Here is a 25,454-nt window from a genome sequence, read left to right on the forward strand (position 1 = left end):
CCACTGTACTGCTGCAGCAAACCAAATTTCATGTACATGTTAGTGATGATAATCCTAATTCTGATGGTTTTGAATACTCATGAGGCTGGAGGTGTATTATTAGGAAACTAGGTAAATACAGCCCTTCTCTATCCAGTTTATCCACAAATTATATTAAATCTATGTAGCTGAAACTAGTTATAAACCAAAATTACACCCCATCAGAGAATCCAGAGATCACTGCAAATGGGAAATTCAAACACACAGAGACATAGTCCTGCTGAATTGTTTATTTGCAAGTGTGGATAATAACATTACAAAGTAACATTCTCTATTGTGAAAATGATGGGAATTTACATTTTGCAAAAAAGTATGGCACAAATCAAACCTGGGTAATAAGAGGAAATTCACAACTCATTTACATGCTAGAGAGTATATTAAAGCAAAGATCACTTCACAAAGCACAAGACAGTCAACCATTTTCTTTTAGTTACATCTGCTTTGGAAAACACTGGGTCCTTAGCCCACACACTGCAAGATCACTGTATAGAGAAATGTCAAGGTTTTATGCCAAAATACGTATAAAAATAGTTTATTGAAAAAAACAATGTTCGTGGAAATAATTTGAAACAAAATCAAATATTTTGACTTTTGTTTATATACACAGGCAACCAATCATCTCAAACATCCTCTGGACATTTCAAAATGGTTCCCTGATCAGGAGAGTGGAACAGAAATTTTAGAATGAAGTTCCAAAGTTAATTTCTGACCCTAGTTTTCTCTGGAGTTACCAATGATTATTGGGATGACTTCTAAAATGCCCTTGAAGTAGGCATCTTTCATTTGGGCCCAGACCACATTTGGGTCTCTGAACATGATGAGTACCACAACAGCTTGTGCTTGGCCATCTGCCCAAATACCAATAATATCCCTTCTCAACTGGGTTTAGGCCAGGAACACTGTACAGTGATGATAAACTGCACCCGAAGGCCTCTCCCTCTAGCCTAATGGACATGGTCAGACCATTTAAACTTAGCACAGGTTAGAAAAAAAGCCTGTGATTCTAATTTATGATGTTCAGCTTTATGCAAGATATAACCTTAATCCTCTAGATTCTTGGCAGCATTATCTTGTGCCAATTTGGCAGGCACACAGACTACCACTAGGGACATATATACATCAATATATCCAGTTAAGTTAATCTTTCAACCACAAATATATTTTTGATTTTTTAAAAATTTTACCTGAAATGGGGACCGTTTTATCTGAAGAGACGTAATTAATATTTGAGACATTAACAGAATATTTAATACACAATAAAATTACTATTTTCTTCAACACTTCATGATCTTCTCCTACCCCTTGAATGGTAGGCTGGTTTCAATACTTGATATTCATAAATAAAAAGAAATGATTGTAATTTTAAGCAAATCTTAATTTTTATACCTATAAACTGCAGAAAAGAACACACTGCCAATCACCCAGGAAGCAGTTAAAAGAAACTGATGGTTTAAAAGTTGGTTGACTATTAATTCCTTTCTATAGATGCTGCCAGACCTAAGTTCCTCCAGCATTTTGTGTGTTACTTTAAAAGTTTCTGGTGCAGTTACTTCAAGGAATTTGTTCAACTCCAAATCACTATCCTCTCAACTACCGACCATTTGTGGATTTCGACCATGTTCCATTTTTATTAAGCCAGTTGTATCAGTTTGAAATAACAAAAAGGATTCATGTAATTGTTCTTGTTAAATAAGTTTTGCAGGATTTTAAAGATTGAAATAGAGACCTTTAAAAATATACAAATCTAAAAAGGAATTCTGTTAGTTTCTGATGGGTGCTGGAAGAGAGGAAGAGAACAGATTGCAGGTGGCAAAGAAAATCACCAGGGTACACATAATAGGCCACTGTAGAGTTCCTGTAAAGTTCTGCTTTTACAATTTATCATAAAAACATAACAGTTGAGAAATCTGCAGCATCTTCATGGCGTTTCCACTCAGCTGCATTTCAGAGCTCCTCAACAGGAACTAATCATTTCACAATTTAATTCTGAAGTACATCATGATTTCAAATGGACATCACTTCTAAGACAGAGACACAATAAAGACTGCAAATGCCAGAAATCTGAAGCAATACACAAAACGCTGGAAGAACTGAGCAAGCCAAACAGCATCTATGGTAGGGAATGGACAATCAATTTTTTTTTTAGTACTGATTAAAAAGTCTGGATTCAAAACAGCAATTGCCCATTTTCCTCCATAGATGTTGCTTGACTCACTCAGTTTCTCCAACATTGTGTATTGCACCATTTCCAAGACTGAGACTTTTACACAAATCAATGGGAAAACTGTTTTGACTTATAGAATGACAAAAACAATACCCATGGAAACTTTCATATTTTAAAAGTTTATGATTTCATATAAGCTGTAATTAATAACAGTACCTAATTCAAATGTTTGAAACACACCTCAGTTACCATTAATTTTTGGTTTCTTAATACTGCCAATATGGTTCCTTCAAATTTGACTGATTTAACAATGAGCCATTGTACCCCTGCCTGTTTTAGTAAGGTTGGTCACCTTGAATTAAAAAAACTTCCCAATGACAGCCAGTTGAATTCCCACTACTATTATTTCTTCATAACAAAAGATCCACACCTTATTTAGACAGGTATATTCTAATTCTCACACTCAAAGGAAGTGTTTTCCAAGGTACTTCTTGTCTCAAAATCTACAGCTGGGGGAAATATGGGGTGGATTCTTTGTCTCTGCTAAGCAAGCTGATGGTCAAGGTAGTTTCGGATACCATGGCAGTGGAGCAGTTAGCGTGGCACTATTACGGCTCCGGGCGTTCTTGAGTTCAATTCCGACAGCGTCCTGTAAGGTGTATGTACGTCCTCGCTGTGGAACATGTGGCCTTTCTCCAGGTGCTTTGGCTTCCTCCCACAGTCCAAAGAGCTACTGGCTAGGTGAATTGGTCACTGTAAGTGATCCTGTAATTAGGTTAGGGTTAGTTGGGGCTTGCTGGGCTGGGGTGGCTTGAAGGGCCTACTATGCACTGTATTGTTAATATAAAATAAAAATAAGATATTACAGGCTGTGGTAGGGAAAACAGAAATGTGAGGGCAAGACAAGGGGGCATGGGGTTAAAGTAAATGACATAAAAATTTTATAGTGTTGCTGGTGGAAAAAAAACCCCGAGAATGGGGGAGGCATGGAGCTCTGCCTGAAAGCAGAAACACTCAACACATTTAAAAAGCAGCTGAGTGTGCACAATGCACAATTATCGAAGCCTATGGATTGAGAGCTGGAGGGTGTTATTAGGCTCAACAGCTTTTGACCTATGTGGGCCAATTAGCTGCCCCTTGTATGGCTCTGTATAATAAGTGTACATTTGAGCTTTAGTCACACCAAGGTCAAAAAGGGAAGCAAAGAAACACTCAGAGTTCACTTGACATTAGTACCACAACAAGCTACCTTAAAATAATGGAGATAACTTGCACTTCGTGCCCAGATGAAAACTGTTGGCTGACTTTAAGTTAAATACCCCAACACTAATTTCCATTGTGATAGAATTTATATAACTGGTCTTCAATGTATGACGGATTTTTTGAAGCGAAGAGTTAGATAAATCAAATAGTTAAATAAAATCTATCTTTATGAGGAGTTCCAGAAAATTAAGCACACAGGCCATTTTGACTTTCAGAAATACAATCTCACTCCACTCTTCAAGAAAGGAGGGAGGCAGAAGAAAGAAAATTTACAGGCCAGTTAGCCTGACCTCAGTGGTTGGTAGATGTAGGGGTCAATTGTTAAGGATGTGGTTTTGGGACATTCGGAGGAACATGATAAATAGGCCAAAGTCAGCACGGTTTCCTTAAGGGCAAACCTTGCTGGACAAATCTGTTAAAATTCTTTGAAGAAATAACAAGCAGAATAGACAAAGGAGAATCAGTGGATGCTGTGTAATTGGATTTTCAGAAGTCTTTTGACAGGGTGCCACACATGAGGCTGCTTAGCAAAATAAGGCTCTGGATCTTTACTCGCTGCAATTCAGAAGAATGAGGGGGGAAATCACATTGAAACCTATTGAATGTTGGAAGGCCTAAATGGAGTGCATGTTTTTAATGGTGGGGGAGTCTAGGACGGGAGAATGCAACCTCAATTGAGGAATGTCCATTTAGAATGGAGATGAAGAGGACTTTCTTTAGCCAGTGGGTGGTAAATCTGTGGAATTCATTGCCACAGGTGGCTGTGGAGGCCAAGTCACTGGGTGCATTTAAGGTGGAGGTTGATAGGTTCTTGATTAGTCAGGGAATGAAGGGATACAGGGAGAAGGCAGGAGACTGGGGCTGAGAGGGAAATGGATCAGCCATGATGAAATGGCGGAGCACACTCAATGGGCCAAATGGCCTAATTCTGCTCTATATCTTATAGTCTAAATGGGAGAATGACTTCAAGGCACCAAGTAGGCTACTCTAGCAAAGTAAAAACATTGGAAATATGAGCATTAAAATGTGATATACCATAATTATAAAATGGTTCTGATCTATACAATGATTCAGATAATTGGGGGGGGGAGGGGGGTCTTTTCATATGAATCTTGTATCATGATCAAGTCTGGGCGAGGAAATCAATAAATGCATTTGCCAAGTAGAGTTTCACAAAATTTTTGCTCAGTGGTTCTTAATTACTACTGGATACAGTAACAGCTCATGTACTTACTATGACTAATTATGAACCACTCAGCAATGTGGATCCATGGCTTGAATATATGGTCTTGAACTGATATTGCCAATCAACACATTAGTGCACTGGCCATCTGACTCTCCCAGTGGGTGAGAACCCTCACCTAAAACAGAATATAATCTCGCTTCCCAGTGATAAACTTTTCAACTTGGGTATCAAGTTCCTTTAACTCTTGGAAGGTTAAAAAAGTCTTAAAGATCAGGGTTCTTTAGGTGTCTACTAGGTCTCTATTAAGCCTATTAAGCATAATTCAGCAGTTATTAATGCAAAATGGGAAAACCTTCACATTTGTGGATTCAATGGTCACACTGAGGACACAAAATTATGGAAAATAAAATAAGCATCAAAGAGAACAATTTGGACATTTGTAGAGCAACATTACCTTTAAGTTAAACATATGGTTTAAATGCAAACTCCACCATCCATCTCATAGCATAACACTGAGGGGTAGTGGAATTGCACATCACATTCTCAAACTTACAGTTGAGGCAGAGGCTATAGAAAAGTGATAGAGACATTCTCCAAACAAGCAGAACTATCAACTTTAAAAGGTCAATACAATTAATTATACAAATGCATTCTTACTTTTCACAAAAATAATCAAAGAAAACAGCACTGTAGTACAACTGGGACATTTAAAGCAATGTACAAATTTTGTTTTCAAAATGGATTAACAAAGCTTTAGAAGCTGTTAAAATGAATTGAATTCTGAAATTAAGAGATTAATAAATAGTTAAAAATAGCATCTAAAAGCACATTAGGTTTTATGTAAAAGAATCTGGGCCTAGCAAATAGTTAAATAAAATCTATCTTTATGGGGAGTCCCAGAAAATTAAGCACACAGGCCATTTTGACTTTAAGAAAAATACAGAAGGCTTTAACACACAAAGGAACAACCTCTTTTGATTTTAAAATAGCTTTAGGTTAATAAAATGACCTGTAAATGTGGCAAGCAAACACAGTCATGATAGAGCCAGGTTTGGGAGATTCTAGGCTCTGCTAAGAAATTCAAAGAAAACCTTGCGCAAAGGACCCCCTTTTAACTTAGATTTGATCCAACCTTTTTCTGTAAAGGAAGACAAGAGGATGTTCATGTAAATCTTGTCATAGACTACCAACTCAAAATTGTACAGAAAATTTCATATACACCGTTGATAACTGGATGCTGACATTAAAAATAATGGTTAACTTAGAACATTATTTTTGTGTGACCGAGGCACCTACCAAATGGGACAAAGCCAAGAACCTCGTAGTTGGAAGCAAAATACAATCATAGTACTGTTGATTGACTATTTTGGTTTATCAACAATGTGTTTCATTTCAGTTACCAATCAGGGCCACATTCATTAGGTCATCATCATCACCAATCAAAAATGCTGGACTGGGGCGGGATGACCTTTCGGAGTTCATGGATGTGCTCCCTGCCATGGACAAGGATTGGTCAGTTGATATAGGAGACTTTGACCAACTTTCTGGCTTAATGCTAGAGTGAGATTTTTTCTTCTCTCTGTCTCGGTCCCGGTCCCGATCCTTGTCCTTCCCTTTCTTCTTCTCCTTTTTGTGCTTTTTATGCTTCTCCAAACTATATTCGGGGAGCGGCCGGACATCATCATCCGAGCTGGGACTGTTCTGGTGGGACTTCTCTGCAAAGGACGACCCCGACTCACTGCCACTATCGCCACCTTGAGGGGTGTAGGCAGGGGACTTGCTGTAACTCGGGGAACAGCGTTCGTGTTTTGGTGTTGAACCACTGAACAAGGGTGAGCCATAGTTCTTTGCTCCAGTTATCTGTGGCCTCAAGCTGTCACCACTGCCGTCATTCGGTTTCTGCAAGGTCACCTTGGCCTTGATGCTTGGTGAACCACCATCATGTTTACTAATGATGATTTTTGCCACACCTGTTCCTCCGCCATTCTTAGAGTCTGAGGATTTCTTCCCACTATCACCAGAACCCCCTGAGACAGAGACCTTGGATTTGCTTTCTTTGTCACTTTTCTCACGTTTTCCCTGGTAATCCACTGGTGACATGTTGTGTTTGGATGGGATGTTATGAGTGGACGACATCGCTGATGCTGCCATTTGACCATCTGTACCATCTTCGGAACTGGAACCACCAACACCACCCACACCATGTTTCAGTTTATCAATCACTGCTGTCAGAGACGGCTTCTTGGTCCGACTGGGAGACTTTCCTTTGATTAAATTTCCGTGAGCATTTTGAGATGAAGACATCGAGGAAGCAGAAGATGAGGATGAGGAGGAGGATGAGGATGATGAGGAAGATGAGGTTGGAGGTTTCTGGCTCAGGGAACTGGACGATGCCATACCAGAGGACTGCTTCATGCTCGAGCTAGAACCAGACCCTGACATGTGAGAGCTCCCTGAGCCAGAGCTGACTGGAGACTTCGCCTTTGTTGGCGGAGTCCCCGGAATGGGTTTCAAGGGAGAGGAGAGTTTCTCTGAGTTGCCCGAAGGTCTTGAGTGTGAGGGAGACACGTTGGGCTTCCCTCCAGATGGATTGGCCAGGGATGAGGATGACTTGACCTGCGGTTTCATTTTGCTACTGCTGTTACTGGACAAGCTGCCACTGCTGGTCAAACCATGCTTGGTGACTGGAGAAGAACTGGGCTTTCCCATGGACTGCGAGGAGCTCTTGGACTGACTAGAACTGGTACTGCTTTGCCCTGGATACAGGCTACTGCTGCTCATTTTTGAGCTGCAAGAGCTCTCGGACTTGCTGCTTTTCAATTTGCTTGAAGAGGAATTGGAGGAATGGGAGTGGTGACTTTTACTGCTGGATGAGGGGCCAGACCCAAACTGACTGTGTGAAGATGACTTGCCGACAATCTCCTTGCGAATCTGAATTGTAATTTTGGGGATGGGGGGCGTGGCCACACTGGGTGGAGTCTGCGATCGCCCGGAGCTCCCAGGGGACTTGGAGCCAGAGGTGCTGGCAGGGGGTGTGAAGGGACGACCCGACACGCTGTGAGATGGAGACTTGCTTTCAGAGTCTGTTTTCTTGCGCTTTGGAGGCTTTTCTTTGTTCTTCCCATCACTTGACGGAGTCCGAGTACGCTTCCCGGGTTTACTGTCAATGGCCATTCCAGACAAACTGCTGCTCCCTCCGCCATTTCCTTCCTTGCTGGACCGCTGTTTCTGAGACTTGTCCATTTTTGCAACCTCCACCGTGCTCAGTAAAGGGCTCTGATTCCCCGAGTGTGAGTGTTCTATCCCCTCCGATGATCCTAATGATTTATTGCTGTTTGTAAACATACTAAAATCCACCATGTCAGTGTGGCTGCTCCCTTTGGAACGTTCTCCTGTGTCACTACTCATCGCCTGCACATTCATCGAGGCAGACCCCTGTGAGGGGAAACTTTTCATCTCATCCATATCACCACTTTGGCTGTTTTCGTCAAAATAACTGCTCACAAAATTGTTCCCACCTTGATTTTCCAATAAAAAATCTACTCCATCAGGAAAAAACTGGTTTGATGAGTCACTATTTGGAGTGGCAGTGGCGTCTGCTATTAAATCTGCAGGGTCAGTGTACGCATTCTCATTGCTTCCAGCCTGGAAAACATCTGCATCAAATGTACTATTGACCGCAGAATGGGTTGAGCTCAGAGAATCACGGACAGGGGTCCCAACAGACTGACAGTCGTCCACAGAGGCAGCCAGCTTAGTAGTTTGCTCCGCTATGTCTGACAGAATCTCTGTAACATCAGCTCCAATACTGTCTGTGCTGGAGAGGCGTACCATTCTCTGTGTGCCTGATTGCTGGGAATGCACCACAGTTGGAGGGTATGTTGTAGGAGGAGTGTTACACTGACTGGGGGCAGGGGTAATATGTGGGGTGTCCAAAGTATCTCCAGCCAGGTTCACATCAAAGACACTGTTGGGGGCATCGAAGTCCATGGAGATGAGCTCTCTCTGAAAGTCCTCCTCAGTCTGAGGTTGTTTGGGTTTATCTGTCTGCGACCGTGTCCTCTTCTTCTTCTGCTTTGTGCTGCCCGAAGCTACATCAATTCTAGGTGAGCTGGAGGAAGAGTTCTGCCTCTCCAGGGGGCTGCTGCCGTACAGCGTGGAGAAATCCTGGCTTGGGTTGTCCTTGAGCAGATTCATCAGCATGGGGTGGTTCTTGGTATTACTTGCAGGGGAAGAAACTGGTGGGGGCGTGTGGCCGGGCGGGGTAGGGCTCGAACCGATGGAAGAGCCTACACTCCCTGTGATCTGTAGTAAACTCGTCAGGATCGGGTTCTGGTTGACCTTAAAGGAGTCGTCCCCGTGTCCAGATTCGTGCCTCTCCTTCATGCCCTGTAAGTTGAAGATGGTGGAGATAGGCCCGGGAAAGGTGCTGGTTGGCGTGGTGGTGCCGCTCGGTGGGTTGTTACCCAGCTGTGTGCTGTAGCCCGGACTGCTGGGGGGAGGCGGGTTCCGCTTCAGCATATCCTCCACCGTCTCGGCAATGAGCGGCAAAGCTGGCGTGTCTGCTTGGATGGTCTCAGCCTTGCGGCGGATGGCTCGCATTGTCACCGGGATGGACATACACCTGAAAAACACAGGGGGCCAGAGGAATCACTCACACCCACCAGGAATTTATCAAACTGTCAGGCCGCACCAAAGAGGAATTCAATAAAGAACTTCTTTATCAAGAAAATTCTATGACTGCACACAGAAAACTGCAAACCCCCCTTCCGTTAACAACATCATAAAGGACAATTAGATAGGACGGGTTTAAAAGGATGTGGGCCAAATAGAACTAGCTTAGTTGGGCATCTTGATCAGCATGGACAACATGGGCAGAAGGGCATGTTTCGTGCTATACGATATAGAAGCTTTAGAGACAGCCTCTTCCTCTGCACCAGATTTCTGAACAGAGAGTGACCCAGCCTACAAACACCACCTCACTATTTTTACATTACCTAATATTTATATACATTTCTTATTGCAATTTACAGTATTTATATGCATTGCACGTAATTATGTCACAAAACAAATTTCATGACAGGCCAGTAATATTAAACCTGATTCTGATTCTGTACAATACCAAGTAACTAAGAACTATTAAAACCTTCAGTGAAGAAAGGTATCCTAATACATGTCAAATAATTCTTTTATTTCCACTGCCCAATTTATTCTTATTCTAAAGTATAAAAAAGGCTCTATCTAGATATCCGGATTGGAGCTTTCATGCTCTGCAGTTGCAGTGGTCTGGTAGCAGCTGTATTACACTGCTATCTTAGTTGCGATCAAGTTAGCATAGTTGATTCGGAACAGAATACTGTGCCTAAGTCATCCTCTGAACTCCATCAAGCTAGAGATTCTCAGGTCTGTGTCTGTCTTAAATCAGCAAACCTCCTCCCATTAGACAGCCAGAGAACGTTAGCTCCAACATTGAAATTAATGCCAGAATGCTCCCTCAAAATGGGTTTTGAATTACTTGGTGAATGTCCTCACTCATAACACCACCCCCCTCATTCCATCCCACCCCCCCACTCCTGATCTTCTGCCACATGTTTCACTAGGGCGAGCCAGGTTCAGAGAAAATACTTACCTCTGCACCACTCTGGTAATGAAGTCATCAGTGCAGATGAGGGCATCAGAAAGTCCTTTATACAGCTTACAGCTTACTTGCCTGGAGTCCAGTACATCCATCACAACTGGTAAAATAAGCAGCAGTGAAAAAAAATTAAAAAGGAGAATAGAAGCTACTCCCGAAGATCATGACCACAAGTGGTGACACTTTTTTTTAAAAAAAAGGTGGTTTCTCAGCAGCAGAACAACTGCTTAAAATGAAAATGAAGCTTGGAAATATTTAAACTCTGGTAATCCACACCCTGAGGACTCTGGTGGTGCCATATTGGCAGATTTGCTGGACTAGTACTATTACAACCCCAACACAATTTTAATTGATTAGTTTTTTAAAAAAGTTGTGACACTGTAGGACAATAGATATTCCAGTTAACATGATGAGTTTAAAGGGAGTGAAGGAAACATCACCATCAGGATTTCTGAACAATCAAGAGTTGATTATCATAGATGTAATGTACCTGGAGATCGAGAAGCTCAATGGTAGAGCAGAATAACAGGTTCTCGGATGCAATCAGGGCATCTCTTCTCTAACAACAACAGCGTGAAGAAACAGGGAGACGGGGAGAATTACTTTCTAAATGCAGAAAACCAACACTAATAATGTAGCCCAAATGGTTATAGAAGTTCAAAAAGTACTTTGATGAAAACTTACAGGGCTAAGAGGAAAGATCAGGGGAGTGAGATGAGTTGAACAGTTCTGCTTTGGAAGCAGCACAGGCAATGTAAGTTGAGTGGCCTTTTTAAAAAATATAGCTCCAGTCTACAATTCCCTTGGCTTGTCCACATGTTGAATATGTTGCCAGACATGAAGTCGATGGGAGGGTCCTAGGCTAAGTGGCCGAGCTAACAGATTTCACTGCAGAAGGCATACTGAGTCATCTAACAGAGCTGCTCCTTCACAGCAATAGTGATCCAGGTTTAATCCTGACCTCCGGTATGCCTCTGGTATTTGCACGGTTTCCCCGTGACAATGTGGATTCCCAGTAAATACCCTTGTTTCCTCCTATACCCTAGACATGTGCAGGTTGGTAGTTCAATTGCACCTAACATGTAGGAGAGTGGTAGAATCTCTGGGCACTGAAGGAAATGAGCAGGGAGCATAGGATCTCTGTAAATGGATGTTTGATGGCAGATGCAGGCTCCATGGCTCAGCAACCATGGCTGGTCACAGTGGTGCCACGCCTCACCGAGTATCACAGAGGACAACAGCCACTTGGCCTAGGTATCGGTTAACAGCTGTGTGGCTTCTATACCTTTACAGCACAAGTCAGAGGGGAAATACTTGGAGAACAAAAAGGCATTCCTGTCACAACACCAGACTATTTATTGTTGTGTCTGTAGTTACATAGCTTTCAGTAATCAAGACTACATAGGCAGAAATACTCAGTAGCATACCACACACAAGGGAGTCATTGACTGGGTGCTGGAAGGAGAGGCTGAAGCTGGTGTCAGTCAGCGGGCACACTTCAAACTGCAAACGGCCAGGCAGATCTGCAAACACATGATTCACATTGCAATGATAAGAACACTGCAGCGAAAAGAACATCCAGAATGCTACTCAGATAGATAAGATGGAAACTCGATTCAAATTTGATAATATCCCAGTTTCCTCATTTTGCTAATGACTGGCACTTCAGTCTTGGAGCTGCAAGAGATTGTAGATGCCGGAATCTGGAGCCACACACAAGATGCTGGAGAAACTCAGTCTAGCAACTTATGTGGAGCTTCAAAATTGCTCTGCATATTCATAAACTAACACATTTTAAAAGTCAGTGATTTTTACATTGGGGCACCCTTGCAGGGCAAGTAGCAATACTATTGATCTCAAAGATTGAAAGCATCATTTTTGGTAAGAAAACAACTTTTTCCAAGTTCCAGGACAAAACTAACTTTTCAATCCTTTCACTCTATAATTCTACCTTTTAAACTATATCATCATATCCTTTCAATATACTGCGCTACCATACCCCCCTCATACCTCATTTCCTGCCAAATATGTACAAAGCCAGAATCTCTCTGGTCATTTAGTAGTCCTTCAGTCAGCACTCACTCTTTTAAATATTTTGCATCAAGACAGATCACTGATTCTTGAGAACTTGGATAAAACAGGTTTTAATTTTGAAAAGAAAAATATTTAAATGTTAAGAAATCTAAACTTGTATGTTTATAGAACAAAGTCTCAGTAATCAAGCAATATTTCCGTGCAACCTCCTGATTTTGTAATTTTTCATAAAATATGTTCTTCCTATCATTACTTAGCTTTTGTCAACACAGTCAGACACAATAAAAAGCTAACTATTCCTATTTACTTAGTCTTATATAGATTTAGAGCTTTTAAATCATTGTGTCTACACCATAGGTACACATATATGCTGTTAAATGTTGTATACAGGTGTCCCCCGCTTTTCCAATGGTCGCTTTACGAAACCTCACTGTTACGAAAGACTTACATTAGTACCCTGTTTTCGCTAACAGAAGGTGTTTTCACTGTTACGAAAAAATCAGCGCGCGCTAAAAGGCTGAAATAAACATGCTAATTAATTACGTGCCGGGCGGCACCTAATTAATTAGCTTGTTTATTTCGGCTTTTTTCTTAAAGATGTGCTGTGTGCCAACCAGTTACCGCTGGACTCCTGCATGCTTCGCGGCAATGTATTGGGTCGCTACCTGGAGGGTGGGGACCACTGCACTACCCCAACCTCCAACTCAGCCTAACACACCATCATCAGTGTGCTCAACGCTGTCCCAATTCCCGTAAGTGATACTACACTGTATGTACATTATTTCTACTTTATATCGGCCGTGTATTTTTATGTGTTATTTGGTATGATTTGGCAGCTTCATAGCTTAAAGGTTACTGGAGAGCGCTTGTGCTGGGTTTTGCTGACGGTGCTTGCGTGAGATTTTTGCTACGGAGAACAGTTCATGCAATGACTGTGGAAAAGTATTTCTACTTTATATAAGCTGTGTATTTATCATATCATTCCTGCTTTTACTATATGTACTGTTACTTTAGGTTTTATGTGTTATTTGGCATGATTTGGTAGGTTATTTTTGGGTCTGCGAACGCTCACAAAATGTTCCCATATAAATAAATGGTAATTGCTTCTTCACTTTATGACATTCCGGCTTACGAATCGTTTCATAGGAACGCTCTACCTTCAGATGACGGGGGCAACCTGTATTCACTTTTGTTCATTTTTTATACTATTTCACGTGTACTCCTTTAAAAACTCTTACATCATGCAACTTTTATCATTAGCATTAAATATACAAAATAACAATTTTGGACATAAAAACACGTTTTTAATTTTAAAGAGACAATTACTTTAATTTAATAAACTGTTTTGGAGGAGCAGATTGTAAGCATATTAATTTAAAACAAAGGAAGTTCCATCTGATGGTGGTGGCAGTGGCCCAATTACAACAATTCCAATGTTTTCACCACTCAAGTCAATGCTCCTTGCTTAACAACTTTACCTAACAATTTGGTACAACAAATAACAATCTGTCATGTACATGTTATCCTTCTGTAAATATTAACAAGGGTAAACAGCAAAATACAGTACAACTGCAATGTTTAAGCATAAACATCAGAAAACACACCAGGAACTTAAAAAAAAAATTCCATCCATTTTGGGGCTTAAATCTTCAAAAAACATTCCATCAGCTTTATCAGGAAGTAGACAATTAATATGCTTCTCCTCTATGAAGTCCATGACTTCAGCAGACAGGTGGCAGATCTCCCTCGTCCTGCTTGCATGACGTGGTGATGATGGCTCCATCAGTCTGACCAGAATATTTTCAACTGGTACGAAGCACATATCCTTTCCACCTGGTTTTGGATGGAAGCGTGTGTTGGGCCCATGCGGATGGAAAAACTCCACTTGAACATCTTGATTATGAGCATCCACAGTGACAGCCCTTTGCTAACCACCAGTTTTGGTCATAAATGACAGCAAGCCAATCTCCACAATTAATGACACCAGCAGATATATCTGTCGTAGTCCCATCAGGACCACTCTGGGGTTCCTGCTCCATTTCCTCCATCAGCATTGCCAAAGGCCCTCTGTTCTTTCCCATTGTAGAAGGGCCATCATTCTCCTCAGCCTGTACCCTGGCAAGTGTATTTTCAGTCAACTGAAATGTAGTTGGGCTGAAACACTGGCACATCTGTGGCTCACTACAGAAACATGACAATGATCTGCAATGGATGCTGTTTCCGTAAGGTATAACCTGATGGATTTTCCTCATTGCTGGTACAGGTTTCAGTGGTTGAGAAAGGACTGCATCATATGTCTGCATGTCACCTTCAACAATACAATAGAGCTGAGTACTGCAAAGGCTTCTCCCAACCATCTCATGGAAGATCTTGCCATGCTCAACGCCATTCCCCGTAGTACAAGGCTGTCTGCAGTCCTTTTCACAGTTCCCCCAATGCCATCTGGAGCTCCCTTCCCATGTGAAGCTGCAAAGAAGTTCCAGGTTGTTCTCTGGAAACCTAGTGTTGGAGGGACATTGCAGAGGAGAGAGACGTTCTTCTTGTTTTTTGTACTGCTGCTGGGGCCATCTGACCAAAATTGAATGGTATCAACTTTTGGAAATTTTAAACAAATATCTCTGAGGACTTGTTCCAAGTGAGTCCAAATGGCAGAAGCATCCTGTCGCTTGGATTCTGATATTATACAAAATCCTGCTTTCTCTACTTTTGTGTGTACATGCCACTGTGCAGATTGAGCTGTGGGAGGTTCTGATCAAAATGGCATGACTGTACCTCAGAACTATATTTCCAAGCCTCAGAAAAGTCCACGTCAATTACAGTGCTTTCATTGCAGTTCTGTATCAAGCTCCTCTATTCCCTGGACTGGTTCTGAACCAAGCACACATGTGTTGTCGTTTCACTCTTTAGTTTGTCTTCATACAGTTTGATGAGCTCTGCCATTGTGCTTCACAAGTCTTGTATTGCAGTGAATTCCATCTGCTGTTTGGTCCTGAACTCGTTCCCATTGCTGCCACTCAACATCGGTCAACTCTTGCTGTGGGGTGGGAAGTGTGTGCTTGTGGAGACACTGGGTGCAGGAGCGCAGAAGACATGCCTTGCTTGTCTGAGAACAACACACAAGTTCAAAACTATCCTCCAATTTGCTAGACTTGTCAACACCATATGCTGTTAGGACATCAAACATCAGCTTGCATTTTCATGGTATTGGCATGTCTTTCAATCTGATGGTTTTGGTGCTGTGACATAGAATGGACGTAAAGCACAGAAGGATGAATAACCGAGTTCTACAGTTGGTTCCTTTTTGATGAATTCCCCGTGAAGATTGAATATTGTGTCAGTCAGAATCATTCTCTGATGCTTTATTTTCTTCCATGTTATCGTGTCCTGTTTGTCAGTCATCATTTGTGCAGCATTATGGTAGAAATCCTGAACCATCTGGGTTATTGTTTGAATGTAAGTGGGTTCTTTGTCAGTAGTCCTTCTCTTTCGCAGTGTGTTGTATGTCAGCCCGAACTGCTTTGTCTGGTGTATTAGGCGATATTTCTTTAGAACCCTGCCTGACAGAGTCAAGTTCTTTGATGTTTGAGCAGACTGTAAATTATTTTTGTTTTGATTAAATTCTTGAATGAGACAGTTGTGGAAGAGCAAGGTTTTCTTAATGGAGGTGTTTTTGAGTTTGCTTCCCTGTAGCATCTGCTCTTTTTTTTGATGATTGTGTTTTTTTATTTCTAGTTTGCTCTAGTCGCCAATGCTTTTTCAGTTTGTTCCTATCTTTTATTATCTCTTGAAGTTTATTTTTCAAAGGTTTCATCTCTCTCAAGTATCTTGCTCTTGTTTTCTTTCTTTCCCTTTCACCTGCTATAGACTGCCTACTGCGAGCTGGCTCCTGTATAGTCTGATCCAGTGGACTATCTGGGGGAGTTTCTGGGCAATCTGGGTCCTTTCTCTTACGCTCTCTTGACTCTTGCTGTCTACGTTTCCACGCCTTTCTCTTACTCTTTTCCCTTTCATTCAAATCACTGATAGTTTTTATCTTCCAATCCTCTACTCTCTTCTTCCATCTTTGCTTTTCCTTTCTCAGGTATTCCTCCTTTAACTCTGGCTCACTATATAATTTCTCTCTCTGCTTTTTTTGGTATTCCCTGTTACTTCTCCTTTGCTCCTCCACTGATAGCTGCTGCCTAACCATAACTTCCTAAAATACATAAAAGGTCAGAATTTAATGGAATCACTATGAAATTGTGCAACATTGCTATGAATTTAATTTAAACTACAAGCCATATTACTATTTATTGTGATCAGAAATTATATTCAAGCCTCCACTGAGGATGATTTGGATGTTTTTGTCAACACCGTCAAACTATGTGTCACCACCGCCAGACAGAAAACCCGAGGGTGTTAACGTCTGACTGTAGTGACAAAAACACACTTTTTTTTTTACATGACATGCATGAGTTGTATACAGGAGCCATCTTGTTTTCCCTAATTGCTAGCTGCCTCTGGCCTCTACTTAAAATGCAGAAATTTATGTCATAATTTAAAATAATTCTTTCTGTACAAGAGAGACAGTGTTGACATAGAAACATAGAAAATAGGTGCAGGAGTAGGCCATTCGGCCCTTCGAACCTGCACCGCCATTTATTATGATCATGGCTGATCATCCAACTCAGAACCCTGCACCAGCCCCCCCCCATACCCCCTGACCCCCGTAGCCACAAGGGCCATATCTAACTCCCTCTTAAATATAGCCAATGAACTGGCCTCAACTGTTTCCTTTGGCAGAGAATTCCACAGATTCACCATTCTCTGTGTGAAGAAGTTTTTCCTCATCTCGGTCCTAAAAGGCTTCCCCTTCATCCTCAAACTGTGACCCCTCGTTCTGGACTTCCCCAACATCGGGAACAATCTTCCTGCATCTAGCCTGTCCAATCCCTTTAGGATTTTATACGTTTCAATCAGATCCCCCCTCAATCTTCTAAATTCCAACGAGTACAAGCCCAGTTCATCCAGCCTTTCTTCATATGAATGTCCTGCCATCCCAGGAATCAATCTGGTGAACCTTCTTTGTACTCCCTCTATGGCAAGGATATCTTTCCTCAGATTAGGGGACCAAAACTGCACACAATACTCCAGGTGTGGTCTCACCAAGGACTTGTACAACTGCAGTAGTACCTCCCTGCTCCTGCACTCGAATCCCCTCGCTGTAAATGCCAGCATACCATTCGCCTTTTTCACCGCCTGCTGTACCTGCATGCCCACTTTCAATGACTGGTGTATAATGACACCCAGGTCTCGTTGCACCTCCCCTTTTCCTAATCGGCCACCATTCAGATAATAATCTGTTTTCCTATTTTTGCCCCCAAAGTGGATAACTTCACATTTATCCACATTAAATTGCATCTGCCATGAATTTACCCACTCACCCAACCTATCCAAGTCACTCTGCATCCTCTTAGCATCCTCCTCACAGCTAACACTGCCACCCAGCTTCGTGTCATCCGCAAACTTGGAGATGCTGCACTTAATTCCCTCATCCAAGTCATTAATATATATTGTAAACAACTGGGGTCCCAGCACTGAGCCTTGCAGTACCCCACTAGTCACCGCCTGCCATTCTGAAAAGGTCCCGTTTATTCCCACTCTTTGCTTCCTGTCTGCTAACCAATTCTCTATCCACATCAATACCTTACCCCCAATACCGTGTGCTTTAAGTTTGCACACTAATCTCCTGTGTGGGACCTTGTCAAAAGCCTTTTGAAAATCCAAATATACCATATCCACTGGCTCTCCCCTATCCACTCTACTAGTTACATCCTCAAAAAATTCTATCAGATTCGTCAGACATGATTTTCCTTTCACAAATCCATGCTGACTTTGTCCGATGATTTCACCACTTTCCAAATGTGCTGTTATCACATCTTTGATAACTGACTCCAGCAGTTTCCCCACCACCGACGTTAGGCTAACTGGTCTATAATTCCCTGGTTTCTCTCTCCCTCCTTTTTTAAAAAGTGGGGTTACATTAGCCACCCTCCAATCCTCAGGAACTAGTCCAGAATCTAACGAGTTTTGAAAAATTATCACTAATGCATCCACTATTTCTTGGGCTACTTCCTTAAGCACTCTGGGATGCAGACCATCTGGCCCTGGGGATTTATCTGCCTTCAATCCCTTCAATTTATCTAACACCACTTCCCTACTAACATGTATTTTGCTCAGTTCCTCCATCTCACTGGACCCTCTGTCCCCTACTATTTCTGGAAGATTATTTATGTCCTCCTTAGTGAAGACAGAACCAAAGTAATTATTCAATTGGTCTGCCATGTCTTTGCTCCCCATAATCAATTCACCTGTTTCTGTCTGTAGGGGACCTACATTTGTCTTTACCAGTCTTTTCCTTTTTACACATCTATAAAAGCTTTTACAGTCAGTTTTTATGTTCCCTGCCAGTTTTCTCTCATAATCTTTTTTCCCCTTCCTAATTAAGCCCTTTGTCCTCCTCTGCTGAACTCTGAATTTCTCCCAGTCCTCAGGTGAGCCACTTTTTCTGGCTAATTTGTATGCTTCTTCTTTGGAATTGATACTATCCCTAATTTCTCTTGTCAGCCACAGGTGCACTACCTTCCTTGATTTATTCTTTTGCCAAACTGGGATGAACAATTGTTGTAGTTCATCCATGCAATCTTTAAATGCTTGCCATTGCATATCCACCGTCAATCCTTTAAGTGTCATTTGCCAGTCTATCTTAGCTAATTCACGTCTCATACCTTCAAAGTTACCCCTCTTTAAGTTCAGAACCTTTGTTTCTGAATTAACTATGTCACTCTCCATCTTAATGAAGAATTCCACCATATTATGGTCACTCTTACCCAAGGGGCCTCTCACGACAAGATTGCTAATTAACCCTTCCTCATTGCTCAAAACCCAGTCCAGAATAGCCTGCTCTCTAGTTGGTTCCTCGACATGTTGGTTCAAAAAACCATCCCGCATACATTCCAAGAAACCCTCTTCCTCAGCACCTTTACCAATTTGGTTCACTCAATCTACATGTAGATTGAAGTCACCCATTATAACTGCTGTTCCTTTATTGCACACATTTCTAATTTCCTGTTTAATACCATCTCCGACCTCACTACTACTGTTAGGTGGCCTGTACACAACTCCCACCAGCGTTTTCTGCCCCTTAGTGTTACGCAGCTCTACCCATATCGATTCCACATCTTCCCGGCTTATGTCCTTCCTTTCTATTGCGTTAATCTCATCTTTAACCAGCAACGCCACCCCACCTCCTTTTCTTTCATGTCTATCCCTCCTGAATATTGAATATCCCTGAATGTTGAGCTCCCATCCTTGGTCACCCTGGAGCCATGTCTCTGTGATCCCAACTATATCATAATCATTAATAACAATCTGCACTTTCAATTCATCCACCTTATTACGAATGCTCCTTGCATTGACACACAAAGCCTTCAGGCGCTCTTTTACAACTCTCTTAGCCCTTATACAAATATGTTGAAAAGTGGCCCTTTTTAATGCTTGCCCTGGATTTGTCGGCCTGCCACTTTTACTTTTCTCCTTAGTACTTTTTGCTTCCACCCTCACTTTACACCCGTCTCTCTGCACTCGTTCCCATCCCCCTGTTGTGAACTAACCTCCTCTCGCCTAGCCTCTTTAATTTGATTCCCACCCCCCAACCATTCATGTCATGGTTGTGACAGTAGCAACATCAATATGTAAAAATTATTGAAAAACTAGCAAACTTACAGGAGCTTGTTTGACCTTGTTGCATTTAGCAGATGTGGAGGGTGGAAAGAGAGTCCTCAGGCATACAGTTGACCATGTGGTTGCCTGATTTTTTAATGAATTTTTTTATAAATGTCTGACAGTGCTGACAAAAACTTGGGACACATTTTAAGCAACCACAAAATAAGAGTAAATATTATTGAAAGTTCACTGCTTTTAGCTTTAGAGGTTTTTCACTCTACTCTTTCATCTGGCATATATATTATACATTTTAAATTATTGTTTCACACTTTATCAAATTGCAATGATAATCTCTTGCCTGAGGACAACTGATTTTGTGGGTACTGGGCTATCATATAATCATATAATTTATAAAATTAAAAACATATGAAGAAATGTTGCATTTGTGCAAAAGACCCCCAGATGATCAACCCTGATTATTTTAAGAAAATGTCATTCACTTTCAACGGAATTAGCACTCTTCTTAGTGGGACATGTTTTTGCCGAAGTCTCAAGAATCAGTGAGTCTCAATCTCTTTGTTCCTTGTTATTTCAGAGGATTCAAACAGACAAAATGCTGGAGGAACTCAGCAGGCCAGACAGGAATCATTTTACATTGGAGGAGGGCAGAGTGAACAGTGAGAGGGGAGAGACCAAGACAGACTGAATGAATAAATGTGGTGGTACTGGCTAAGAGAGCATGAAGAAAAGTTTTAATCACAGCTAATCTGTCTGGAGTTGCTGTAAGCAGGATATGACTGACAGCAGAGACAAAAAGCTGGAATTGAGTGCCATAAAACTGCAGTGGCTGGAAATCTAAAATAAAATGGTAGATCAGGAGAGTGAAAATTGGAATAAAGGTTACAAGTTAACAACCCTGCATCAAAAGGTTGATTATCTGAAATTGTTAAATGCAACAATGAGACCTGAGGGCTATAACGTGCCTTGAGCTTAGCAAGATCAGAGAGACTTTGCTGGGAGGGAGAATTAAAGTGACTTCCAACTGGAAGCATGGCGTGAGCAGCCGTGACCAAAATAAAATAATGGAGCTCCTTGCACATGTTCACTCATCGTTGCTGTTTCCTTGCACATACTGGGGTCACTGTAAAGATGCAGAGCTGTTATAACTATAACCTCCTCCCATCTGCTTCTTGTAAAGATTACATTCCACTCTCCCAGTTTGCCTCATTTGGAGCTTCTGACAATAACTTCCCTCACCGTGCCTCTAAGAGGTTTTCTGTTTATCTACATATCTCTCAGCCACGAATGTTCCACTTCCTGCACTTTTGCACTCACTCCTTCTCCTCCTATCCATAGCAAAGATTTCCTGTCCTCCTCTTCCACCACACAACTTCTACATTCAACAGATCATCCCCTTCTCCCCAAGTTTTCAGTACTCCAAACTGTTCCTTCTATAACTACCTGTTAATTCCATCCTTTCCACAGCACACTTTGATGCAGCCATAGGAGATGCAACCCCCTACCCTTTTACCACTTCACTTTTCAGCAGCCAATGACATCAATATCCCTTTCAGATGAAGTGACTGACAGGTGCAGTTCAGTTTACTGCATACGGCATTCACTGTATGGTCTGCTCTATTATGGAGGAGCCAAATGGAGATAAGGTGACTGTTCTGCAGAACACTTTTGTTCAGTCTGCAAGTGTTCCTGGGCTTTCAGTTGCCTTTCTATACCACTATTAGTCCGATTTGTCTAGGCCTTTTGGCCCGAATCACCCATGCAGACCAAGGTGCCTACCTGAGCTAGTCCCATTTGCCTGAGTTTGGCCTGTATCCCTCTAAACCTTCCCTCCCTTGTATCTGAACAAAAAGAAGAGAAGGAATTTCTTTAGCAAGATGGTGGTGAATCTGTGGAATTCACTGCCTTAGATGACTTTGGAAGCCAAGTCATTGGGTATATTTAAAACAGAGGTTGATAGGTTCTTGATTAGTCAGGGTGTAAAAGGTTATGGGGAGAAGGCAGGAGAATGGGGTTGAGAGGGATAATAAATCACCCACGATCAAATGGTGGAACAGACTCAATAAGCCAAATAGCCCAATTCTGCTACTACATCTTATGGTCTAATTCTTTCACCTTGCATCTTAAACCTATACCCTTCAGTTTCAGATCCAACTATGCTGGGAAAAGGACTGACCATCTCTGCCCCTTTGTATTTTATAAACCACATTTTCCAGTTAGGAATATCGTAGGCTTGAGAACCTAATATTGATTTCATGATCTTCAATGCCATCCTTTCCTGTTTGTATGAGAGCCAATGAAAGGTATTAACTTGTAATGTTAAGTCTATTCTTCTTTCTCCACAGACACTGCTAGACTTGCTGAGCTTTCTTCCAGTTTTCTTGTTTATATCAGATGCTGTGTTTCATATTCAGTTCCAGCACCGTACTTCCCCCCTCCCCCGACCCCCCCACCTTTTTCCCTCTGTTCTAATTCTTCATCTTCTATTTCTATCTCTTACAAACAGATCAGGTGCAATAGCAAATATTTCACACTTCCTCTCAGACAGAACCACCTCCCTTTAAGTCGGGAGAACACAATCCAGTCCTCATCATGGGGCCAGCAGTGGAAAAGGGCGAACAGTTCCTGGGTGTCAGCATCTTTGAAGATCTATCCTGGGCCCAACATATTGAAAGAATTACAAAGGCGGCACACCAATGGCTATATTTCATTAGAAGCTTGAGGAGATTTGGTACATCACCAAAAACACAAGCAAATTTCAACAGATTTCAACATTATCAGGTTGCATCACCATCTGGTATGGAGGGGCCACTGCGCAGGACATGCTCTGTTCTTATTACTATCATCAGAGAGAAGGTACAAGAACCTGAAGGCACATTAACATTCTAGGATTTAGGATAATCTTTGACGCCTGCAAAAATCAAGAACCTATCAACCTTTGTTTAAATATACCCAAAGAATTGGTCTCCACAGCCAACTGTGGCAATTAATTCCACAGATTAACCACCATCTGACTAAAGAAATTCCTTCTCATCTCTGTTCTAAAGTGATGTGCTTCTAATCCGAGGCGGTGCTCTCTGGTCTTAGACTCTCCCACTATACAAAACATCCTCTCTACATCCAGTCTATCTATGCCTTTCGTTATTTGATAGGTTTCAATAAGATCCCCCATTCTTCCAAACTCCATTGAATACAGGCAGTGATACGAAGCAAATTGTTCAGACTTGAATAAAATGCTGAGCCTGACTGGCATCGAAAGGCAAGATCCGACCCAGACACTATCAGAAGGTACAGCTGACCCAATATGTCAAATAGTTGGTTTCCGTCACATTAAAGTGGATAGCCAGGTTCCACCCCCTGAACTCAGAGCAACAGGTTACTGCAAACATAAAAGAGTTGCCATTACCTTCCTTCAGCACGGTCCTTTTCACACAGCTCCCAATAAGAGTGTTGTATGCCACTTGGTGCCGGATAAGTTCCAAGATCCGAGGCACTTGAGCTGGGTGCCTGAAAGGAATTTTCTGAAGCATCGCACCTTGTAAACACCTCCCATTGTGGATTGGGGCGTCCTTGTTCAGAAAATAGCAATGTTGTTGGCCTGGCAAAGACTGGAACAACAACAACAACAATGTTTTTTATGCTGTACATAAAATCTCAATGGTGAAGCAATGATGATTTGACACAATTAGCAGCATGCATTTATCAGTGATTTTATCCGAGGAGGGTATGTGTCAAAGTGCAGAGCTGTCTTCATTTCTCCCTCCTTCCCTTAATTCTGCTCAAGGTAAGCACAAGTGAGAGCTGCTACTACATGTCTTCCACACAGTACCTAAACACCAATTGAAACAGCACCCAAAACTGCATTAAACTATCAAACTGTTTCATGGAATTCAAAGCCCTCTAAAACTTCTTATTGGTTTATTATAGTTACATGTACAGAGATGAATGCTATCCAGACAGATCACGCTTACAAAGACATACAAAAGCCCTTTTGGTTAATGGCGACAATTACAGAGGAAATCACAGCCAAATCCAGTGCTGTCCTTCAAAGATACAGCACATCACTGACCAACATTTGCACTGTCCATTGACCACAGACTATAAGGCAAAGTAGAAGGTTTCAACGAGATCCACCTTCATTCTTCTAAACTCCAGTGGGTACAGGACCAAAGCCATCAAACACTCATTTTAACCCTTTCATTCCCAGGATCATTCTTTTGAACCTCCTCTGGACCCTTTTCAATGCCGGTATATTCTTCCCACGATATGAGACCCAAAGCTGCTCACAATGTCTACTGCTGCAATCAGTTAAATCAGTAAGCAAATACATATTAGTTAATAAATCAATAATGTTTCAAAGTAAGAGACAGGTCTCTAAATCAGAATATTAACGTTACAACTCACAGCATAAAAGCGCATGTTGTGTTTCAAAGTTGAAGAACCGTCATCCTTCCCCGAAAGTACAAATTGGGTGATTAATTCATAAAGTGGAACTAAAGTGGTAGGAGGATCAAAGAGAGTGACACCTGTCCAAGAAAAAAAATACAGCAGAAAAATAGTGAAGATCCCACAATGCCAAATATAGTGGAAAAAAACACGGAACATTACTGTTAAAAATTATATATTAGGTATATTGGGAGTAATTTCTGGGGTGATTCCCAATCTAAAAAGTAGAATGAAATTCATAATTACCCATTCCTTTCAATTTTACTCATGCTTAAGTTTGTCATAATGGTCCAATAGTGTCAATAAGTTGCAATAGAAATAAATACTGTTCTTTCTTCTGCAGTACTAATCTTCACTACTAGATGGCACTTGTTTAGCATGATACTTTCAGCCTGAAGTAAATTTCTGAAATTGAACTTAAAGTGGTTCCTAACACAGACTGTCATGTTAACTGAAATATTTGAATTTGGATAAGGATATCAAAGTTGATTTTAAGATTCAGCTTGCCCTCCAAAGATTCATTCTTATACTCTGAAAGGTTCATCTTCTGCAGTAGAATTGCTCCAGTTTAATGCTTGAACTGTTGTCCATACACAAGCCTGGAGGTGACCACAGGAAGTTACTTGGGGGAAAATGCAAAAGTTGGTAGTACGTGAAAAGAAACCTACAGAACAACAGAAGGCAAGCCTGATTCTGTCCTCAAACAACTGCTGCTTTCTGCCTTTGAACAGGTCCCCAAAGTAAATTCTTACTGGCTCTTTTTAAATTCACCCTAATCTCAACATATTGAATTCAGTTGTTTTGTCTAAACCAGAATCAGCTGACTTAGCACAGCCAAAGTCAGATCAGTGAACCATCTGGCAAGCTCTTGTGCAGAACCTGCCTGTGCTGGGTAACCTTGTTAACTCCTGGTTTTTTGTTTCACAACATTCTTGCATTTATTTTCATGTGGTCACCATGCCTTA

General features: G+C 41.5%; 1 protein-coding gene across 2 annotated transcripts in view; it reads right to left on the reverse strand.

Moving 5' to 3' along the window:
- Window positions 1–260: 260 nt before the first annotated feature.
- med1 (mediator complex subunit 1) overlaps window positions 261–25,454 on the reverse strand; it is a 57,364-nt gene continuing 32,170 nt past the window's right edge. For both annotated transcript variants that reach the window (XM_063038079.1, XM_063038080.1), the window contains 5 exons: window positions 24,448–24,569; window positions 23,450–23,651; window positions 11,715–11,810; window positions 10,282–10,387; window positions 261–9,276 (listed from right to left, as the gene is read on the reverse strand). In XM_063038079.1, the coding sequence (XP_062894149.1) occupies window positions 6,045–9,276; window positions 10,282–10,387; window positions 11,715–11,810; window positions 23,450–23,651; window positions 24,448–24,569 (3,758 nt within the window). In that variant the 3' untranslated portion in view covers window positions 261–6,044. The remainder of the gene's footprint in view (window positions 9,277–10,281; window positions 10,388–11,714; window positions 11,811–23,449; window positions 23,652–24,447; window positions 24,570–25,454) is intronic.

This window comes from Mobula hypostoma, chromosome X1, assembly GCF_963921235.1.
Source record: "Mobula hypostoma chromosome X1, sMobHyp1.1, whole genome shotgun sequence".
In the NCBI taxonomy this organism is placed as follows: Eukaryota; Metazoa; Chordata; class Chondrichthyes; order Myliobatiformes; family Myliobatidae; genus Mobula; species Mobula hypostoma.